The sequence below is a fragment of the Oncorhynchus clarkii genome, chromosome 31, assembly GCF_045791955.1.
Source record: "Oncorhynchus clarkii lewisi isolate Uvic-CL-2024 chromosome 31, UVic_Ocla_1.0, whole genome shotgun sequence".
Taxonomy (NCBI): Eukaryota; Metazoa; Chordata; class Actinopteri; order Salmoniformes; family Salmonidae; genus Oncorhynchus; species Oncorhynchus clarkii.
In genome coordinates, this window is record NC_092177.1 from 30,278,305 (window position 1) to 30,300,759 (window position 22,455).

General features: G+C 42.1%; 2 protein-coding genes across 5 annotated transcripts; both read right to left on the reverse strand.

The window, feature by feature from the left end:
* Positions 1 to 714: 714 nt before the first annotated feature.
* On the reverse strand, positions 715 to 14,603 carry LOC139390733 (cationic amino acid transporter 3-like). Of its 2 annotated transcripts, XM_071138064.1 has the most exons (12): positions 14,457 to 14,603; positions 8,149 to 8,570; positions 7,570 to 7,731; positions 7,197 to 7,368; positions 6,784 to 6,902; positions 5,848 to 6,070; positions 5,360 to 5,499; positions 5,137 to 5,239; positions 3,133 to 3,368; positions 2,780 to 2,946; positions 2,441 to 2,549; positions 715 to 2,260 (listed from the first exon to the last, which is right to left on the reverse strand). In XM_071138064.1, exons 2-12 carry the CDS (start codon positions 8,513 to 8,515, stop codon positions 2,118 to 2,120), a joined length of 1,941 nt encoding a protein of 646 aa, XP_070994165.1. In that variant the 5' UTR covers positions 8,516 to 8,570; positions 14,457 to 14,603; the 3' UTR covers positions 715 to 2,117. The 2 variants fall into 2 exon arrangements, with proteins under 2 accessions (XP_070994165.1, XP_070994167.1); XM_071138066.1 differs by lacking the exon at positions 14,457 to 14,603 and having other exon boundaries at positions 8,149 to 8,642.
* Positions 14,457 to 21,838, reverse strand: LOC139390734 (sorting nexin-12-like). 3 transcript variants are annotated; one of them, XM_071138067.1, is made up of 5 exons: positions 21,437 to 21,817; positions 19,780 to 19,875; positions 19,524 to 19,648; positions 19,259 to 19,357; positions 14,457 to 16,254 (listed from the first exon to the last, which is right to left on the reverse strand). In XM_071138067.1, exons 1-5 carry the CDS (start codon positions 21,599 to 21,601, stop codon positions 16,152 to 16,154), a joined length of 588 nt encoding a protein of 195 aa, XP_070994168.1. In that variant the 5' UTR covers positions 21,602 to 21,817; the 3' UTR covers positions 14,457 to 16,151. The 3 variants fall into 3 exon arrangements, with proteins under 3 accessions (XP_070994168.1, XP_070994169.1, XP_070994170.1); XM_071138068.1 differs by having other exon boundaries at positions 14,981 to 16,254; positions 19,267 to 19,357; positions 21,437 to 21,838; XM_071138069.1 differs by lacking the exon at positions 14,457 to 16,254 and adding an exon at positions 16,540 to 17,221 and having other exon boundaries at positions 19,267 to 19,357.
* Positions 21,839 to 22,455: the final 617 nt, after the last annotated feature.

Here is a 22,455-nt window from a genome sequence, read left to right on the forward strand (position 1 = left end):
CCTTCCTACAGACATCTCTCTCTATTTGGTAGAGTTTGTATATCATCATGGTACAAAAATAAGTTATTTCTCTCATAACACAATCTCTACCTTTTAGCCTTTGAGAGCATAATTTTAAACCGAATAATTATTTGGGCAGCTCTTAAAAATAAAAAACATTTTAACATACATAAATATATATATATGTATCCAACAAAAATATACATGCATGTTTCTGTATAAATATTTAAACAAAATTATATAAATGATTGTTTAAAAGAATATTCAAAATTTGAACCTTTGGGTAAGGACTGTCAATTCTGACAATTTAATTGAATTGTCAATCATCTCTCGATAGTGCAGACAGTGAGTTCCGGGGTTGTTTGACACTCTGCTTGGTATTGCCTGTCCTCAAAGAACACAAATAAAACCAGTGATTGACCTACATGGACAGAAGGACACGCAACACCACGTACACTGTTGATGTGCTTACTGACTCACAGGGCAAAGACACTAGAGATCAGATGTCATTTGGGGGAAAATGGCTGAATTGAGGCAGAAACAACCAGGCACTAGAATAACATGTTAAAGTGGAGAAACTCTGTTTCCTTACCATTTGTACCACCTAAATGACATCATCATTGATACAAAGAACCCTTTCAACATTTAGATATGCAGAAAGTATTCGGACCCCTTGACCTTCTCCACATTGTTACATCCTTATTCTAAAATGGATTTTTTTTGTTGTTATCCCCTCAATACCCCATAATGACAAAGCAAAAACAGGTTTAATTTTTTTCTCTTTTTTTTCCTAAAATGTAAAATAATTATCACTTTTACATAAGGATTCAGGCCCTTTACTCAGTACTTTGTTGAAGCACCTTTGTCAGCGATTACAGCTTTGCGTCTTCTTGGGTATGACGCTACAAGCTTAGCACACCTGTATTTGGAGAGTTTCTCCCATTCTTCTCTGCAGATCCTCTCAAGTTGTGTCAGGTTGGATGGAGAGTGTCGCTGCACAGCTATTTTCTGATCTCTCCAGAGATGTTTGATCAGGTTCAAGTCCGGAATCTGGCTTAGCCACTCAAGGACATTCAGAGACTTGTCCCGAAGCGACTCCAGCGTTGTCTCGACTGTGTGCTTAGGGTCGTTGTTCTCTTGGAAGGTGAACCTTCGCCCCAGTCTGAAGTCCTGAGCGCTCTGGAGCAGGTTTTTGTCAAGGATCTCCCTTCATCTTTCCCTCGATCCTGACTAGTCTCCCAGTCCCTGCTGCTGAAAAACATCTTCACAGCATGATGCTGCCACCACCATGCTCCACCGTAGGGATGGTGCCAGGTTTCCTCCAGACGTGACGCTTGGCATTCAGGCCAAAGAGTTAAATCTTGGATTCATCAGACCAGAGAATCTTGTTTCTCATGGTCTGAGAGTCCTTTAGGTGCCTTTAGGCAAACTTCATGTGCCTTTTACTGAAGAGTGGCTTCCATCTGGCCATTCTACCATAAAGGCCTGATTGGTGGAGTGCTGCAGAGATGGTAGTCCTTCTGGAAGGTTCTCCCATCTCCACAGAGGAACTCTGGAGCTCTGTCAGAGTGACCATCGGGTTCTTGGTCACCTCCCTGATCAAGGCCCTTCTCCCCCGATTGCTCAGTTTGGCAGGTCGGCCAGATCTAGGAAGAGCCTAAGTGGTTCCAAACTTCTTCCACACTGTCAACTGTGGGACCTTATATAGACAGGTGTGTGCTTTTCCAAATCATGTCCAATCAATTGAATTTACCACAGGTAGACTCCAATCAAGTTGTAGAAACATCTCAACGATGATCAATGGAAACAGGATGCACCTGAGCTCAATTCCGAGTCTCATAGCAAAGGGTAAATAAAGTATAGTTTTTTTTATTTTTAATAAATTTGCAAAACATTTATAAAAAAATGTTTTTGCCTTTTTCATTATTGTGTGTAGATTGATGAGGGAAAACATGAATTTAATCCATTTTAGAAGAAGAATAAGACAGAAAGTTAAGAGTCTGTTGTGGCACAATTCCCAGACAGTTAAAAAACAAACAGATAAGAATGTGCTCCTGTTCAAGGCTTGCGTCATATGTCGTTGGGGCAAATACCATCTACTCTACCACTATTCTCCTCTAAGGCATCATTCCTTCCACCTCATTGTCATCCTCTGCCAGGAAGTTGGGGCTCTTTGATCGGAGGACTGGCTCAAATTTACCGCGGTTGGGTGTGGCCTCTGAGCTGTTCTTAATCCCGTAACCAAAGTAGATGATAAAACCTAGGATAGAGAGGGAAGAAGGAAGGAAGGAAGGAAGAAAAACGGATTTAAACAGTGATAAACTACAGCATGCCAAAGGTAAACCTCACTGACGCACTGTACTTGCGTAACACAAAGTTGTGTAACAACACAGATAGGCGCAAGAGGCAAATAAATAATAGGGGTGGCAATCTCACTAACCAATAGTCATCCACACTGCAAAGCGACACCACGTTGGCCCATCCAGCTGCATCATGAGGTAAATGTTGACAAAGATACTGACCAATGGCAACACTGGGAGTAGGGGTACCTGAAGGGAATCAAAATGTTTATTTTGTACATTAAACCACACACTGGACATATTCAAGTCTAACAACTACAAAATATTTTCTAATTCACTTTTATGCGAAGAGCTGATGATCCAAGTACAGACAGACCAAGTGGTTACTAGGAGAATGAGGAAAACTTCAGTAAACGGGAACTGGTTTCTCAAGAAAAAGTACGTGAAATTAGTCATGTGACTGAAAACTCCCATCATACCTTAAAGGTGAGTGACTGTCTGCTCGGGGGCTGTCTCCATATGATGACCACACACAGGAAGGAGAGGAAGGCCAGTATCGCACATATGGTGACCCACACTGGGTGGCCACTCACCACCTCTACCCCACACACAGACAGCACTATGCACAGCAGGGTGAACACCACAGCTAAAGAGAGAAGAGAGATTGTTAACTTAGCATGTATAGTGGAATCTTATTAAATAATTTCAATGTATTCTCTCATTTGCATATCAGACAGCTGCTTTCAGTATGCCAACCCTCTCAAAAACAGCTCACTTAAATATAGCTTTAAACACCATTAACACTTCACCCTGTCAAAAGGGGGAGACTCACAGATGACAGCGGTAGTGATGTAGACGATGAGACCGGAGGTCTTGGTTGGGACGTCACAGCTGGGCACCAGCAGCATCTTGAGAATGAACCGCTCCCTGAGGGGCCTGGTCTCCCCCTCACTCTCCTGGCCAAACTCATCCCCACTGTCCCCCTCTGCCATGGCTGCCCTCTGCAGACCCACCAGCTCCACCATCTTCTCACTGGCACCACTGACACCCAGGGTGCCCGGTTGGTACCTGAGAACAAATACACATACAGTTGAAGTCGGAAGTTTACATAGACCTTTGCCAAATATATTTAAACTTAGGTTCTTCACAATTCCAGACATTTAATCCTTGTAAAAATTCCCTGTTTTAGGTCAGTTAGGATCACCACTTTATTTTAAGAATGTGAAATGTCAGAATAATAGTAGAGAGAATGATTTATTTCAGCGTTTATTTCTTTCATCACATTCCCAGTAGGTCAGAAGTTTACATACACTCAATTAGTATTTGGTAGCATTGGCTTTAAATTATTTAACTTGTGTGAAATGTTTCAAGTAGCCTTCCACAAGTTTCCCTCAATAAGTTGGGCAAATTTTGGCCCATTCCTCCTGACAGAGCTGGTGGAACTGCCCACACATTTTCTATGGGATTGAGGTCAGGGCTTTGTGATGGCCACTCCAATACCTTGACTTTGTCGTCCTTAAGCCATTTTGCCACAACTTTGGAAGTATGCTTGGGGTCATTGTCCATTTGGAAGACCCATTTGCGACCAAGCTTTAACTTCCAGACTGATGTTTTGAGATGTTGCTTCAATATATCCACATAATTTTCCTGCCTCATGATGCCATCTATTTTGTGAAATGCACCAGTCCCTCCTGCAGCAAAGCACCCCCACAGCATGATGCTGCCACCCCGTGCTTCACGGTTTGGAGGGTATTCTTCAGCTTGCAAGCCTCCCCCTTTTTCCTCCAAACATAACGATGGTCATTATTGCCAAACAGTTCTATTTTTGTTTCATCAGACCAGAGGACATTTCTCCAAAAAGTAAAATCTTTGCTCCTATGTTGCAAACCGTAGTCTGCCTTTTTTATGGTGGTGTTGGAGAGGTGGCTTCTTCCTTGCTGAGAGGCCTTTCAGGTTATGTCGATATAGGACTCGTTTTAGTGTGGATATAGATACTTTTGTACCTGTTTCCTCCAGCATCTTCACACGGTCCTTTGCTGTTGTTCTGGGATTGATTTGCACATTTCGCACCACAGTACGTTAATCTCTAGGAGACAGAACGCGTCTCCTTCCTGAGCGGTATGATGGCTGCGTGGTCCCATGGTGTTTATACTTGCATACTATTGTTTGTACAGATGAACGTGGTACCTTCAGGTGTTTGGAAATTGCTCCCAAGGATGAACCAGAGTTGTGGAGGTCTACTTTTTTTCCCCTGAGGTCTTGGCTGATTTGTTTTGATTTTTCCATGATGTCAAGCAAAGAGGCACTGAGTTTGAAGGTAGGCCTTGAAATAAATCCACAGGTACACCTCCTATTGACTCAAATTATGTCAATTTGCCTATCAAAAGCTTCTAAAGCCATGACATAATTTTCTGGAATTTTCCAAGCTGTTTAAAGGCACAGTCAATTTAGTGTATGTAAACTTCTGACCCACTGGAATTGTGATACAGGGAATTATAAGTGAAATAATCTGTCTGTAAACAATTGTTGGAAAAATTACTTGTGTCATGCACAAAGTAGATGTCCTAACCGACTTGCCAAAACTATAGTTTGTTAACAAGAAATTTGTGGAGTGGTTGAAAAATAAGTTTTAATGATTCCAACCTAAGTGGATGTAAACTTCCGACTTCAACTGTAGGTAGAATTCAGTCAACCCTTACTTTACTAGTTACGTTGACTGAGAACATTTTCATTTACAGCAAAGAGTTGGATATTTGAGGAATCAAATGTGTTTGTGCCTGACTCTTTAAAAAAAAAAAAAAAAAGAAGTGTGTTAGCTAAAATCCTCTGTGCTAACCTGAGGATAAGCACGCACACAGCCACTAGTGTGTATGCCAGGAGAGTTCCAATCGACATCAGGTCCACCAGGGCTGCCAGATCAAACAGGAATGCCATCAGGGCTGCCGAAAGAAAGAATACATTTAAATTCTAAGCAGCATAGAGTAGCAGCTAAACAGTTGACAGAAAACGAAATGTTGGTGCACAAAGGAGATACTTAGTAAAGCAAGAGCTAAGCTTACCTGCTACAATACCCGACACGATGGTGGCTAACAGGGGGGTCTTGGTTTTGATGTTCATCTTTGAGAGGAAACGGAAGAGCAGGCCGTCCTCAGCCATGGCATAGATTACACGGGGCATGGGGAACATTGAGCCCAGTAAACTGGACAGGGAAAAGAGAGAAAGACTCAGACACAGTAGTCGCCATCACACAGAGGCCAGCCATGTCGCTGGACAGTCCACAAACACTGAATGACCCCGAAATATAAGTTAACACATGAAACAAACACATATATTCCACATCATAATTTGTGTCCGTTCCTTTGTCTGCAAATAATTACAAACAAAAAATGAATTGAAAGCACAGTAGTATATGAAAAAAAACATCTGTTCAAACCCAGAAATAAATATCTAACCAAAAATAGCCTGCCATCTGGGTGCCTTTCAACCTTTCATAGAAGTGCACACAAGGCCATGAGGAAGTCTCTATGGGAAACTGTCTGTCAGTCACCTGGTGGAGAGTGCACAGAGGGAGCCCACAGCCACGATGTAGCGGGCAGGGTCCCAGTGCACATACTTGAAGGCCTCTGGCAGCGGGCTCTCTTTGTTCAGCAGGTAGTAGGGCATCATGAGAGTGAGGGCTGCAGACACCCCGAAGTAGGCAAAGAAACAGATGAGCAGAGAAGCCACGATACCGATGGGGATGGAACGCATGGGGTTCTTGGCCTCTTCACCTGTGGAAAAATAATGAGACGGTTTAGATTTGACAGTCGTCAACCACAGGTACATTTTACATGGACTTTTTAGCCATTAAGGGGACGCTCTTATCCAGAGAATACATTTTCATACCCCGTGGGAATCAAACCCACAACCCTGGCATTGCAAGCACCATACTCTACCAGCTGAGCCACACGGTCCCAAAACATTAAGAACACCTGCTCTTTCCATGACCAGGTGAAAGCTATGAACCCTTATTGATGTCACTTGTTAAATCCACTTCAGTCTGTGTATATGAAGGAGAGGAAACAGGTAGGTTAACAAATCATTTTTAAGCCTTGAGACATTGATTGACATTCAAAGGGTGAATTGGCAAGAAAAAAGATTTAAGTGCCTTTGAACGGGGTATGATGGTCGGTGCCAGGCGCACCAGTTTGTGTGTCAAGAACTGCATCGCTGCTGGGGTTCACACAACAGTTTCCTGTGTGTATCAAGAATGGTCCACCACCCAAAGCACATCCAGCCAACTTGACACAACTGTGGAAAGCATTGGAGTCAACATGGGCCAGCATCCCTGTGGAACGCTTTCAACACCTAACAGAGTCCATGCCCTGACGAATTGAGGCTGTTCTGAAGGCAAAAGCAGGGGGTGCCGTGCCACTCAATATTACGGTGTTCTTAATGTTGTGTGTAAATCATTGGTGTCAAGAGACGAGAGGAAATTGCCTACTTGTGGTTGCGATGCAGTCGAAACCCACAAAGGCATAGAAGCAAGTTGCTGCACCAGAAAGGACTCCACTGAAGCCGAATGGAGCAAAACCCCCATTGCCAAACTTCTCTTTAATGATCCTGGACAAAGAAAGAGCAGGGGACTGGTTATAATTATTGTTTAATAAAGTTATTGAAGTAGCCTGGAAAATAAAGAAAAACGGCAAAGAGAAAGATAATAATTTCATATTCAGTCTTCAGGAAGAGAACTGGTATCCCTAATGGTTGATGTCTCTAAAGGAGTTAATATATTTTTGTAAACAGGCTCATATATTCAACTACTCCCTTGGGCTGATTTTAAAACACCATTCCTGCCTAATAAACCACTCCTCATGAGCTCTTGTCTGTCTGTCTGCCGGTTGATTGGTGACTCACTCTGTATCAGTGATGTTGGACGTGTTGACAAAGTACTCGACAGTGAGGTTCCAGTTAGTACGGTCTCCCTTCACCAGTCCTGAGATGATGACGAAGCCCAGCACCACCAGGTTGACCCCCGTGAAGATCTTGTTCACCAGGGCCGACTCACTCACGCCAAACGCCAGCAGGCCTGTGTGGGTGTTGGCAAAGTGTCAGGGCCACAGACGTGGGCAGCGACCAAGCACAGGCAATCATAATGCTACACTGAATGGGAACTCTTCGCATGCCCTAAGGCAGGAATGAAGAGCCCTATTATTGTACATGTATTTTTGCTGATGGTGTGTATAATGCTTTCAAATGTGTTCCGAGTTATGTTAAATGAGAGCCTCACCAGTGAGCAGCAAGATCAGGATGAGGGCGAAGAGGTCTGGGTATTCAGCCAGAATCTTCCCAGGGACCTTGATGGACATGGAGGCTCTGAAGAAGTCTGAGATTTTCTGTTCAACCAGGTTGTCAAAGGTGGAGCTCCAGGCCCGAGAAACACTGGCTGTGCCTGAAAGAGGGAGAGAAGAGGAAGGGAGCGAGAGGAAGAGATTTATAATGACAGAAGTTGGAGTCACACTTTCAAGGGCCCTTCTGTCAAGAGGCAATCCTTCTAGAGGACCAATCTGCCTGTAAAACCGCTTCAGCTCAAGTCCTCAACAGAATCTTAATTATTCAGCTTCTCAGAATTGCTGATCATCTCAATTGACTGTCTTGGGTATTGCAGTAATATCCCTGCTTAGAGTTATGAGGAAAAATGTCAAGAGATTTATCATTGCACCTCTCATATCCTGTTTCAACCTCAAATGTGTTTCTTGCAACTTTATAAGATACAAACAAATCAAACGTTCCCTCCCCCCATTTTGAATTGCATCCCTTCTTAATCTCAAAAATCCCTAATTTTCTCTAACTCCCACTTCTGACTCACCTATGACATAGGAGAGGATGAGGTTCCAACCAGTGATGAAGGCCCAGATCTCCCCCACTGTCACATAGCTGTACATGTAGGCTGAACCAGTCTTTGGCACACGGGCACCAAACTCAGCATAACACAGACCAGCAAGGACGGAGGAGAGCGCTGCGATGAGGAAGCAGAGTACGATGGCTGGGCCGGCCTTCTCCCTGGCCACCTCTCCAGCCAGCAAATAGACGCCGGCCCCCAGAGTGGAGCCCACCCCCAGGGCTATCAGGTCCAGTGTGCTCAGGCAGCGGGCGAAGTGGCTCTCTTCCTGGTTACAGTCCAGCGCTCGCCGCCTGAGCAGCATCTTACCAAAGGAAGCTAGCTTCTCAGCCATGGTAGGACAGCAGGTCACCAAGTCAAGAGGAGATGAAGGATCTTCTTACAGCCGGCTGGGGAGGAGGAGAAATAAATCAAATACGCTGCATTCAGAAAGTATTCAGACCCCTTGACTTTTTCCAATTCTTCTTTACATTACAGCCTTATTTCCCCTCATCAATCCACACACACAAAATCCCCCATAATGACAAGCAAAAACAGGTTATTAGAATGTTTTACAAATGTATTCAAAATAAAAAACTTAAATATCATATTTATGTAAATATTCAGACCCTTTTTTAAAAACCTTTATTTAACTAGGTAAGTCAGTTAAGAACAAATTCTTATTTTCAATGACGGCCTAGGAACAGTAGTTTAACTACCTTGTTCAGGGGCAGAACGACATATTCTTACCTTGTCAGCTCAGGGATTCGATCTTGCAACCTTTCGGTTACATGTCCAAAGCTCTAACCACTAGGCTACCTGACTTGAAATTGAGCTCAGGTGCATCCTGTTTCCATTGATCATCCTTGAGATGTTTCAATCACTTGATTGGAATCCAACTGTGGTAAATTCAATTTATTGGTCATGATTTGGAAAGGCACACACCTGTCTATATAAAAAGGTCCCACAGTTGACAGTGCATGTCAGAGAAAAAAACAAAGCCATGAGGTTGAAGGAATGGTTCTTAGATCTCAGACATGATTGTGTCGAAGCACATATCTGGGAAAGGGTACCAAAACATTTCTGCAGCATTGAAGGTCCACAAGAACACAGTGGCCTCCATCATTATTAAATGGAAGAAGTTTGGAACCACCAAGACTCTTCCTAGAGCTGGCCGTCCGGCCAAACTGTGCAATCTGGGGACAAGGGCCTCAGTCAGGAAGGTGAACAAGAACCCGATGGTCACTCTGACAGAGCTCCAGAGTTCCTCTGTGGAGATGGGAGAACCTTCCAGAAGGTCAACCATCTTTGCAGCACTCCACCAATAAGGCCTTTATGGTAGAGTGGCCAGACGGAAGCCACTCCTCAGCAAAAAGCACATGACAGCCACTTGGGAGTTTGCCAAAAAGGCACCTAAAGGGACTCTCAGACCATGAGAAACAAGATTCTCTGGTCTGACAAAACCAAGATTTAACTCTTTGGCCTGAATGCCAAGTGTCACGTCTGGAGGAAACATGGCACCATCCCTATGGTGAAGCATGGTGGTGGCAGCAGCATGCTGTGGGGATGTTTTTCAGCGGCAGGGACTGGGAGGCTAGTCAGGACCGAGGGAAAAATGAACGGAATAAAGTACAGAGAGACCCTTGATGAAAACCTGCTCCAGAGCGCTCAGGACCTCAGACTGGGGCGAAGGTTCACCTTCCAACAGCACAACGACCCTAAGCACACAGCCAAGACAACGCTGGAATGGCTTCGGGAGAAGTCTCTGAATGTCCTTGAGTGGCCCAGCCAGAGCCAGGACTTGAACCCGATCAAACATCTCTGGAGAGACCTGAAAATAGCTGTGTGGCAACACTCCCCATCCATCCTGACAGAGCTTGAGATGATCTGCAGAGAAGAATGGGAGAAACTCCCCAAATACAGGTGTGCCAAGCTTGTATCATCATACCCAAGAAGACAGCTCTCTCTCTCTCACACACACACACACACACACACACACACAACAGGAGTGATTTTGAAGGACAAGCCCAGACACTGAAGAGTTTATCACGGCCCACTCTTGGATGAAAAACTGCTTTAACTCAGCTACATTTGTGGGTTTTCAAGCATGAACTGCTCATTCCAAGTCCTGTTACAACTTCTCAAATTGTAATTAGGTCTGGACTTTGACTAGGCCATTCCAAAACTTCACATTTGTTGCTTGAAAACGAGCAGTTCATGCTTGAAAACCCATACACGTCGCTGAGTTAAAGCAGTTCTGCATGTAAGAGTGGGCCAACATTCCTCCACAGCGATATGAGAGACTGATCAACAACTACAGGAAGCGTTTGGTTGAAGTCATTGTTGCTAAAGGTGGCACAACCAGTTATTGAGTGTAAGGCAGCAATTACTTTTTCCACACAGGGGCATTACTATTTCAGATCCAATCAAAATAAAAGATAGACAGTCAGGGAGAAATGTAGCATTTTGTTATGTTTGACCAAAAAAGAAGAACATTATCCATGGCAAAGTGCATAGAATTGCAGGAAACTAGCTTTCAAACGGCAACAACAAAATAAATCTCAGCTCCATGGCAGAATATGTAGAATCGCAGGAAATTCGATTTAAGACAGCAAAAAAAAAGAAGAAAAGGAATTGGCCTAAAAATTCTAAAATGTCAGATTTTGCCACGACAACGGCCAACCAAGCTTATTGGCACTCTCCACTACCACGACAACCATCTAAGGCCCCTTTTGATCCAAAAACAAACCTGATTGGTACAGATCTGTACCTGGGAACAGAGCTCATTAGAATAAAAGCCAGTGTGTAGAATAATATCCAAACATGCAAAGGAGGATATTACATTTTTCTACCTTTGTGTACCTGTTCAGGATACATCACCATGAAGAGAATGACATTAATAATTATGCATTTCTGTACAGAACAGGGACCCATGATGTCATTCTGTTACCGGGTGTTAATCTACTTCACTTAGTAGTTCAATAACCAAGAGAGATTTTTTTCAAACTCAAGGTGTCATGTTGTAGCTGACACACCATTCTTTCTGACATCTTTGAATCTTAATTCGAGGCAGATATTTAACTGAGCTTTCGGAAAAACGTGGTCACATAAAAAAGTAGGAGATTTTTCAAAAAATCTGTTTCCCAATTTTACATCTGCACCGTTCTTTAATTAAATGTGTTTTTGAAAAATGTTCAGTGGGAACTGTTAAAAGTAGTCATTGTGCTTAGAGTTGTATGGTTTGTTTAACTTTGCAATCAATTGTTTTTGTTTGGCATACTTTTAAAGTGAAAATTAGGAGGTTCAGCGTCATTCTGTTAACGTGGAATTGCCCATATGCGTCCTGTGTAAAACCCCATTCTCTCTACAGATCTCCACCTGATACTAGGATAACTTGCTTCTAAAGGCAGGCTGGCTGAATAGTGAATAATGGCAGGCAGCCATTTAGGCATAGACAGTGACAGCTCTGTCCCGACCTCTGGCTGGTGGTCCCTCACGGGAAGAAAGCCATGCAGTAGTGCTGACCAGTACCCTGACCTTGGCAGAGACCATAGTGAATCTGAAACACTAGCTAAGGGAGAGATTTAAGAACCCCATTCATTTGCAGCCAGAAGAAAAACTAAAATAGGAGAACAAAGAAAATAAATAAGAAAAGAGAAGAGGGAGAAAGGGGGGGAAATAGGAGGAATGGCAGCAACGTTGGCAAAGAAAGCATGGGAGAGAGACACAGGGGAATGGAAAAACCTGATGAAGGGCCTCTGACTTGACACACCAGACCGATTTAAATTTTAAAGAAGCATAAGAAAAATAGAATCGCCACATCCAACGGTGCCCAAAACAGCTACCGTTAAACAGGAAGGAGTAGTCTAGCTGTCTAAGCCCACTGTTAGGGCGCCATGGTTGGACATAATAAAGCTCTCCTGTCTGTCGATGGCTTCAGGTTGATCCTAGGCGCACACACACACCGGAGAGGCCATGCAAGTTTAATAAGGTTGAGTCTGGGAAATACACCTTATTGGCTGACGGAAGATAACGCCTACAGGGAACACAGACTACACAGGTGACTGCATAGCATACACACATTCATATCTCAGGTCGTTGTTCTCAATCTGTAGTGTACAGACTATAGACTATGAATGCAACGAATATGCATAACTCAGTCACCAGTTACTACACACACGGCACTTACCATTTGCTAACCATTTGAACAGTAACATATGGCTGACTTTAGGCTGACAATAGGGATACAGTCAATGGGATTGCAAGGTCTGCTTGTTTCAATTCAATCTACTAGAATCAGTAGGCTGACATACTAGCCAGGAGAAGTTGAGCCAGCCAGACTCTGCGATCACAACTAGGCCTAAATCAAGCATAGAGTTGGCCTTTCTCCTTCATTAAGAGGATAATCGGCAACGTTACGTAAACCTAACCTTCTCGGAAATAAATTTGCCATGACTATTAGCTCTTTTCAAGCTGTAAAGCGTTACAGATTCTGCGATAGAAATGTAAAGATAATTTCCCTTTGAGCCGACATATGCAGCGTTTACCGTGAATGAGGTCTCTGCTAAAGCGGGAACATTGCTTTTAAATCTCAATCACGCTGTAAAACTGAATTTAAACGATGTGGATTGAATAGAGAGAGCACTGTTTGTGTAGCCTAGAAAGAGTATGGCGTAGTGTGTGGGCTACACTAACCGAAGTCTTAGAAATAGGTTGTGGGAGCTGAAATAATGAGTCGTTCTGGTCATGTATAAGCAGGTTTATTCTCAATACAATTGTAAAAGATAGAACAACCATTGTAAACCGAATTTATGACAGAAAATCTGGCCTAGGTGCCAGGACATTTCCGAGTTCAACAACACTACATTGTTGTCTTGCCATGACTACAACAAGTTGTTCCATGCTCACAAAGAGTTTTAGTAAATAAAGAAAAATAAGTTCTACAGTTCATGATTAAATTTAAACAGGCCACTTTCAGAAGACCAAGCATCATATGACAATGGAATCCTTTCCTATGTTTGCTAAGGAATGAGGCAGGGCATAATGTTCAATTTGCAGGTCCTGGAATCCAGGACGGGTGTTTCCATGGTTACCTCGCTTCACTTCATCTGAAATGACACCAGTTGGTGCACACTGCATTTGCTATTCATCAGATCCTTTCCTCCAAAAGGGCAATCTAATTATGGGCCATGATGACAACAGAGCATCAGCAGCCACAGCAGCCAGCTTTCTTTTTATTACGTGCCCATGTCTCCACAATAATGCAATTCACCAAAAGGCTGAAAGATCTTCCGGAGTGCCCATTCTATACATGGTTAACTCTTATAGTAGGCTTAAACCATTCATTTGATCACTTCCAAGAGAACTGTTTACCTCATCACCCTACCAACACCACACCATCCTCTCAGCCCGGGAGCACTCACAGGTCTCAAGCAGATGAAACTTACTCAGCCTGGGAATCTCTCAGCAGGGCTCTTTCACACTAGTCTTTCCAGTCACAGTTCTTACTAAAACACGCAAACATTACTTGGAATCCCAACAGAAGGTAGGTGTGGTGGTTAGGTTTCTTGGCTGAAAAAAAAAAAAAATAAATACCCTACAGAAATTTTTGACACGGGGAAAAGACATGCCTCAGCAGGTAAATATGAACATAGTTATGCAAACCATTAACATAGAGCCAAGCATTCCACAATAGAAACGGTCAGTACTGCGTTTGCAGATTAAGCAGCAATAGGATATCCAAGGCTATATTTGGTTGAAATATATTGTAGTTGGAGGGACATTATTACCTAGCTAGGCAAGATTAATACATTCAAGAGTGAACGGACTACAGACTTGCACAGAGTAATGCAGAGGTCAGTGTTTTTACAAGGAACAAAGTAAACAGCCACCCACCTGATTCCAGGGGTACAGATGGCTAGAAAGGTCAAATAGATAATGGTCGACACTCAAATATTAATCTAGCTAACTACATAAAACAACGACAGTCTGATTTACGTTTGGGTTCAGCTAGCTATTGCTGACGATGCGAGTCAGAGCACGCGAGTCTTGTAGCCTGGCACAAAACGTAGTAGTGCGTGGATTGTGGTAGCCATGCTGGGCATCGCGAAAATGTCCAGCAGACCAACCAACAACTGCCACATTCGTTCCAGCTACTGCTATTCACTATACATCTCCCTATCTTGAATGACTTTGAGTTCATTGATTCCTATCGGTGAGCAGTCGCATTTGGTTCACATAGCTAGCTAATTCAATTTACATTCGATGCCTTTGGTAAATAACTTATAGCTACATACCTGAGGAATTGATGGGCACAGAAATAAATTCTGCGATCAGATGGAACATCTGTTTTTACAGTCTGTAAAAGGTGTGACTAGAATATTACTACTCTAAGTGGCACAACCAATGTATTTTGTTTGGCTAACAGTGTAAACATCCCGCCTCTACTCAACTCTCATTGGTTGTCATCCGGGGAAATAGACAGATTAATGTCATTTGTCAGACGTCATTGGAACGTAAGCAACGTCAATACCTTTTAAAGGTACAAAGGTAAAAATGTCGACATGGAACTAATTATATTTTAATAGAACGGACGTCTATTTATCTACTACAGTGTAGTAGTACATTCAGTTCCTTTTTTAAAGTCACTATTACACCAGGTATGGCTATTTCCATCTGGTCTGGTCGCTTTCTTGCCTTGTCCTCTTCTTGACCACTGGTTTGAAAGATAACTGAGGAAAGCAATTTCCACTAAATTGGTGAGAGATTATTGGGCCATAATAACATAATATTTTTTAAATGAGGAGACAACCACCTTTGATAGATTTTCAGTGGTTTAATAAACTAACAGTACATTGTGGTCAACAAATTTAAATCAGAAAAAAACAGCCTTTATGTATTTGAATGGTCAAAAACACATGAACATAAAACACCAATGAAATGGTTGGCAACTAGCCATCAGTTTAGTTGAAGTGAGGCCGAGGATGTTTCAGGAAACATATCACAATGAAGCAGAAACTGTCTTTGGTGCTTGATTACAGACATTTCCGGCTGCATGAGCCTCAACCCACACATTAAACAGAAGCACCTAAATACCGAATAATATTTCCTTCTAAGACAACCCTGTATCTGCGAGTGTAAGCAAAATAAGTATCCTGCTGGACATTCTTGTTATAAGATTGAGCTTTATTTTACCAGGTAAGTTGATATCAAATATTCTCATTTACAACAACCTACAATAGTGTTGCAGTAGAGGAGAAAGGTTGGAAATGATTGTGACCACGGTGGCGAGAATCTAGGTTGGGAGTTTTCCCAACACATTGGGGTTAAGATCCCTACTATTACATCAAGTGCAATGTCTTTTATGACCATTGAGGTGGTACGAATGAATATTTGTCCTCAAGACTTGATCCTGATACTTGGCAATTTTTTCTATTACACTATGGAATCATTCCTCTATCAAATTCGTAAATAAGTTGTCAAGTAATGTAAAAATAATCTTAATGAAAGTAATAGAATGCTTTGTGTTGGTGAGTCAGGTTGGCCAGGTTTCCCTTCGGAGATCGATCTCTAACTGAGAAACTGGTTGCTATGGGGAAATTATTTTTGGCAGACTGTCATTTTCACATGAGAAATGTACACAATTATATTTCACCAAGCAGAATTCATGAGTTAGGAAGCCAACTTGTGTTACTAAAACAATATTTTCTCATTCCAAAAATTAAGTGTTATAATTATTACCAACGCCTACTTACTTAATAAGCCTCAAGTTTAACTCCCGAAAAACCATGTTGTTTCATAAAGGTAACTTACTAACTCAATCGTTTTATAAATTCACCTTCCCCACCCTCAGGCTTCTGCTACAAGTTAAATGCTCTGCATGTGAATACCCCCAGAGCTTCCCCAGGCCAACTACAAATAAGATATGTATATATGTACACAGTATTTACAGAGAGTTCCAGCAGATGCAGTTGTCTTGGAGGATGGGCCACCTATGGAAGAGACAGCGTAGGCTCTAGTGATAAAGCCAAACAGCCAGGGGGTGTAGGGTTGAGAAGATGGGCTGAGTAGACATCATTTTCATCTCTGGGGCTGCTATAGAAAGGAAAACAAATCACAGGTATTCATGGACTTATTAGCATCTGAGGATTAGTGTTGCCAGTCTCACTACACTTATGTAGACCAAGACTTTAAAGTCTAAACAAAAGGCATATAGACCTTTACTGTTCTACAATGTCTATAACATAGTTACTACTATCAAAAAAAGGGTAAGAGTGTATAGGTTAGTTCTAGGCTCTGATACAATGGCTAGGTTAATGGAATCTTCCTTTAAAAAAAAATGTTTTTATATGATCTCAAGGGTATGTTCCATTGTGTTACCAGTGTCAGCATACAGCATCCGACAGATTTTAGGGTGCTGGAGATGAGAGCATTTTGATGTAAACTGGTAATTCAAATCTTAACTGCATGTAATCTGTCATTAAAAAAACAATAGCAAGGTCTAGCCATACATTCATATAATGTATGTTAGATACTGCTCTCTAGGTCTCAGTTACTGCCGCCATGAAAGCCTGCATGACTGGTTTAAAGGGACATTCCAAAAATGTTCAACTTCATATTCCTACTCATAAATTGATTAATATCACATGACGCATACCGATGATGTCATCAGAAACACTTACTGTTTTTTTTAACTAAACAAAAAAAGTATCATTTTCAAATATGTTGCGGTGCTGTAGATATATAAAGTTGAAAAACAGTGACATTTCCCTTTAAGCCAAAAGGGGAAGTAATGTATTTTACTAAAGATGAACTGTAAATATTACCCCATGCATGCATGCAACCATATCATGGCAACAGTTACACTTACTCAAGGAAAATTTAAAAAGGAATAAGTGGTTGATTGAAAAAGAGGGAAACGAAGAGATATGAGCATAAATGCATTAATGTATTGGTAACCCGCTAAACCAAATCTGAATTGACACACACAAAAGCGGTTGGAAAATGATCACAATTGTATTAATATGAATAAAAAGCATAACCAAACTTACTTTATTCACACCTAAAAAAAAAGAAAAGGGGGGGGGGGGGGGGGGGGGAGACATTGTAAGACACAAAAACCTCTGATACGGTTCTCTGTATGTTCAGGTTCCTTAAACCACTGTAAAATGTAATCTGACATTACAGAACATAATCCTTTTGTCCCCTTGCTAAGCTATAGCTTCTTAATTTTCACATTTAAAATGATGAGAAACAGTCATCACCAGCCAGGTTTCCATCCAATTGGCGACAGATTCTCATGCGAATATTCTAAAATCTGCATAAAAACAATACACATCCCACCAGAGATGCGTTTATTATATTGACCTGTTGCGGATAAAAAGCTGTGCGTGATGAAGGAGTGCACATAAAGATGACTTACTGTTAAATTCCCATGTAAAAAAAAAAAAAATAGAAGTTGAATGGGTTTCCATCGCTTTTTCAACTCTACTGGTGGTTTTGTAAAATAAAAAGTTGCATTTTACAGCAAATGTGCCGACTCTGGTCTTGGCACGTGTGCTCTAACCAACACCTTGCAGATACAGCGCGGGTAGGCTACTTATATTATTATGGATAAGACTGAGATTTGTATTTGTCAAACAGCAGCCAAGCATTGATCATCACGTCACCAGAATAAGACTCTGTATTTATCTGAAAGGAGCATCAAGCTCATCACCGTGCACTTTCAGCTCCAGGTGAAGTGCATCATAACTTATTTCATCTGTAGCCTAATGAACTGCAAGCTTTCCCCGAGCCGTAGTGGGAGGACCACACAACATTGCATCGGGTGACTCAAGATGGTTATTACAAAGGCGTTTCCACCGCCATTTCTCACATCGTTAATTTTACCAATATAAAAAGAGCCCACCTCGTCTAGTGTCATTTGTTTTGTAGATATTTTGACATTTTCCAGACAAATTTGCCGTTTCCATCAGCCCTGATATTTTCATCCGACATGTACTTCACTCACGTAAAATTGTTGGATGGAAATCTGTTAGACACATTTACACAATAAATATGCATTTAAGTTATACAAAGTTATCTTATATAATTTCACCCGATTATGCTTCTTGTAAGCACAAAATTAGGGTACTAGGTAAGTCAAGACTTGATAGCGGAGGTCATATTGTGTGCGTGTGTGTTATATATAATTTAGTGTACAAATAAAACGCTATTCCCTTGCTGGGAGAGATAGATGGAAACCGCTAAGGAACAGCCAGCACACCCCACCTACTGCCACACCCCTCTCCAACACAGCCACCCTGTCGGCTAGCGCACGTTGGCTGTATCTGTGCCAAAACGCAGGTATCTTTCCTCCTTTAGCTTGTTCTCCTTTTTTGTCAGCACTTTTATTTCCCTGACTGATCAAAACTCGTTCTCTCATGCTGCATCTTGTCTCTCTGTATAGAGTATATCCAAAATTAGGAACACCTTCCTAATATTGAGTTTTCCACCCCCCCCCCCCCCCACCTGCTTTCAGAACAGCCTAAATTCGTCGGAGAATGGACTCTACAAGGTGTCGAAAGCGTTCCACAGGGATGCTGGCCCATGTTGACTCCAATGCTTTCCACAGTCAAGATGGCTGGAAGTCCTTTGGGTGGTGGACCATTCTTGATACACACGGGAAACTGTTGAGCACGGAAATATCCAACAGTGTTGCGCCTGGCACCTAACACTACACCCCATTCAAAAAGGCACTGAAATATTTTGTCTTGCCCATTCACCCTCTGAATGGCACACATACACAATCCATAACTCAATTGTCTCTAGGCTTAAAAATCATTCTTTACCCATCTCCTCCCCTTCATCTACACTGATTGAAGTGGATTTAATAAGTGACATCAATAAGGGGTCATAGCTTTCACCTGGATTCACCTGGTCAGTTTATGTAATGGAAAGAGCAGGTGTTCTTAATGTTTTATATACTCAGTGTATAATAAGCACTATGTTTGGAACATTAAATCGCAATAAATATCAGCACCTAAGAATCGTGATATTATATCGTGAGGTCCCTGGCAATTCTCTTCCCTAGATGGCAACTCAACCCTGCCCATCCTACTGGCGTACTTTTCCAGGAATGTAGTTCCGGTCAATGGACTCATCCTGAAGGAACATGTGAAGACAGCGCTCATTCTGGGCCAGGGGATGACCTGCGAGTCTGGTGATAGTGGAGAAAGAAGTAGGTTTCAGATAATTAGCAATCATAATTGCTTATTAGTGGAGTCAAAAGGCAGATGGCTGAGAGTTAATTTGACAATGCATTGAAATGGAGACAGCCATACAGAGAGAGAGAGAGAAATACCATTGGCAGAAACATTACACACCTGTTGATAAACTGTTCCAAGCCTACCCTCCGCTCCTCAATGAAGGAGTCCTCAAAGATGCCCTCATCTCCTCGGAAGGGCAGCTGTCTCTTCAAAGCTTTGCCAGGGAGAGGGGGCACCACAATCTGTAGAAAGGGCACCCCTTATCAGTAAATTAGTTACAAACACAGAAACAAACACAGGAATTCCAACAAAATAAATTGCCATTATACTGGTGAGACATACAGGTAATTAGTTATGCAGTGTGAGAGCCTACCTTACTGTCTCTCTCCAGCTCATTCTTCAGCCACTCAAAATCACTGTACCTTCTTCGCACAACAGAGTCCTTAAGTTTGAAGATGGGAAGGTTTGTCTGCACGTGATAACAATTATATTAATCACTACATTAAAATGACAGAAATACAGATTGGGGGCATTTCCAGTACAGCATGTCCAGTGACATGGTGAAACTTCAGTACTTACACCCTTCATAAATGAATAACTTCATCAGCATCTTGTCTCACTCTGTGAACACCACTGTTCAATTATGAAACTGGCGTGGTGTATTTAGTGATAGCGGATGGTTCATAATACAACCCCATCTTTTGGGAGTAGGGAAACCCAGAGGAGTGTCCATGAGATTGTTGCATTAAAACATATTTTTTTAATTTGACCTTTATTTAACTAGGCAAGTCATTTTTACCCTGTCGGCTCAGGGATTTGTGTAACCTTTTGGTTACTAGTCCAACACTCTAACCACTAGGCTACTTGCCTCCCCATGCAGTGTGACAGCCAGGTAATTAGGTGAGGTCTGTAGTAGTATGGGTATACACTGGCCAACTTATGTCTATCCCTCAGCCCATATAGTCTCTAGACCACAGGTATCAAACTCATTCCATGGAGGGCCTAGTGCAGGGTTTCCTAAACTCTGCGCATGTTTTTGTTTTTGCCCTAGCACTACACAGCTGATTCAAATAATCATGACATGTTTATCATTTGAATCAGCTGTGCAGTGTTAGGGCAAAAAACTAAAAGGTGAACAGTTTGAGGAAATGCTGGCCTAGTGTCTGTGGGTTTTCACTTCTCCCTTGTACTTGATGACTTAAGGTCACTAATTAGGAAGGAACTCCCATCGCCTGGTTGTATAGGTCTTAAATGAAGTTTAAAACCCAGACACTAGGCCCTCCATGGAATGAGTTTGACAACCCTGCTAGACAGACAGGTTGTCTCCCACAATGTACCAATGTTGAAGCATGCCCTAGGATTTGAGAGACTAGCTCATGTTCAAACACCTTTCTTTCTATACAATGAAGGTTTAACACCCCAGTGGCGGTCTGCTCATCTCATAGCACCCCTCATAGCCTGGTTTCTTCCTAGGTGCTGGCCTTTCTAGGGAGTTTTTCCTAGCCACTGCTTCGAAACCTGCATTGCTTGCTGTTTGGGGTTTTAGGCTGGGTTTCACGTTGTGACATCAGCTGATGTAAGAAGTGCTTTATAAATACATGTGATTGATAACCACAGTACTAACTGTCCCAATATTCTTTAATATCGAGCCTGGGGATTCCAAGGGTGTGCAGGGTTTTCTTCTGGGTTGGAGAAAAAGCCTGCACATCCTACATAATTGAATAAACGAGCTAGCTATAGCCTAACATACTGACTAGCAAAGGCTACCTGCAGAAACACTACCTAACCTGACAACCTTTCACATGCTGGCTATGTAATGTTTGTGGTAGCCATATTAGTAACGACTGCATGAGGAATTTGGATGAAATTATTATTTAACATGACAAAGTGAAAGGCTAAGCATTTGAAAAGCAAAAAGTCGAGTCTCTCCAAAAACACGTCCCAACCCATGTTCCCACACCATACTAGCGTCACCTACACTAGGCCCCGCCAAAATCACCGGCCTCGATTTCATTACTGGCGCTCCTCACCTGCATTCTCACTTCATAAGTGGTAAATCGGTTCCGGCCGACTCCAATAGTTTGTGGGTCATAAACGTCGATTTCAAGAAAATTGCTTGGGGGGCCATACGCATCTGTAAGATCCTGCGGTTTAGAGTTTAATCGGCGAGTGTCTGCAACCGTGGGATCCGACATTTTCAGTTTCTGCTGCTAATCTCGAGTCGATAAACTGGGATCGTCACTAGTTAACACAACCACAAAGTCATAATTATGGATAAACTCCGCCCATTTCTAAAATTGATCTTCTTAAAATCTGATTTTCAAGCACACTGTTAACATTATGCCTAACCTTAAATTAAGACCAAAATGCTAATTTGTTTGTAGCCAATTTAGACGGTCTCTTTGGAATCTGACTTTGTAGCTGGGTTATGTAGTGGAAAGACAGTCATAAACCCCGCCTATTTATACAATTGATCTTAAAATTTGATTTTAAACCTAACATTTTAGTCACTTATCAGACGCTCTTGTCAAGAGCGATTTGCAGGGGGAATTCGGGTTAAGTGCCTTGCTGAAGAGTACATTGACAGAATTTTCACCTAGTTTTGGCTGTGGAATCTGACTGTGTGGCTTTGGAATTGGACTTTGTGGCTATAGAAGCTAGTGGAAAGGCAAACTGGTGGTGAAGGTTCTTGTTCCGCAGCCAATCGAAGCAGAGCAAACTCATTTATCGTGGTTTATTTTGACCAATAGCAGAGAATGAAACAATTGTGCCAAAATTAAACCAGTGTGAAACAATAATCATGCTGACAAAATGGGATTTGAAAGTTTTACAAATCTACAGAACGGCTTATACTATTGCAAAAAAAGTATACGTTTCCAGAATAAAGATTTAAAGTAAATCAGACCAGATGTATATGTTTGCTGTAGATAGATCTATCTCTACTGTATAGCCCTTTATTCTGTTTACATCACGCGCTGCATTCGCCAAAGGGTTATTCGGCCAACCACTCACCAAACAAAGTTCTACTGTAAAATACACTGGGAATTGT

Coding starts and splice junctions, on each gene's coding strand:
- LOC139390733 (XM_071138064.1), bottom strand. CDS start 8,515: ATGGCTGAGAAGCTAGCTTCCTTTGGTAAGATGCTGCTCAGGCGGCGA. Junction 5,500..5,847: donor CTCTGTGCACTCTCCACCAG/GTGACTGACAGA, acceptor TTCCCTGTCCAG/TTTACTGGGCTCAATGTTCC. Junction 2,550..2,779: donor GACAGTCACTCACCTTTAAG/GTATGATGGGAG, acceptor GATTCCCTTCAG/GTACCCCTACTCCCAGTGTT.
- LOC139390734 (XM_071138067.1), bottom strand. CDS start 21,601: ATGTCGGATCCCACGGTTGCAGACACTCGCCGATTAAACTCTAAACCG. Junction 19,876..21,436: donor CTTATGAAGTGAGAATGCAG/GTGAGGAGCGCC, acceptor TATCACGTGCAG/ACAAACCTTCCCATCTTCAA. Junction 19,358..19,523: donor TTGGAACAGTTTATCAACAG/GTGTGTAATGTT, acceptor CACTATCACCAG/ACTCGCAGGTCATCCCCTGG.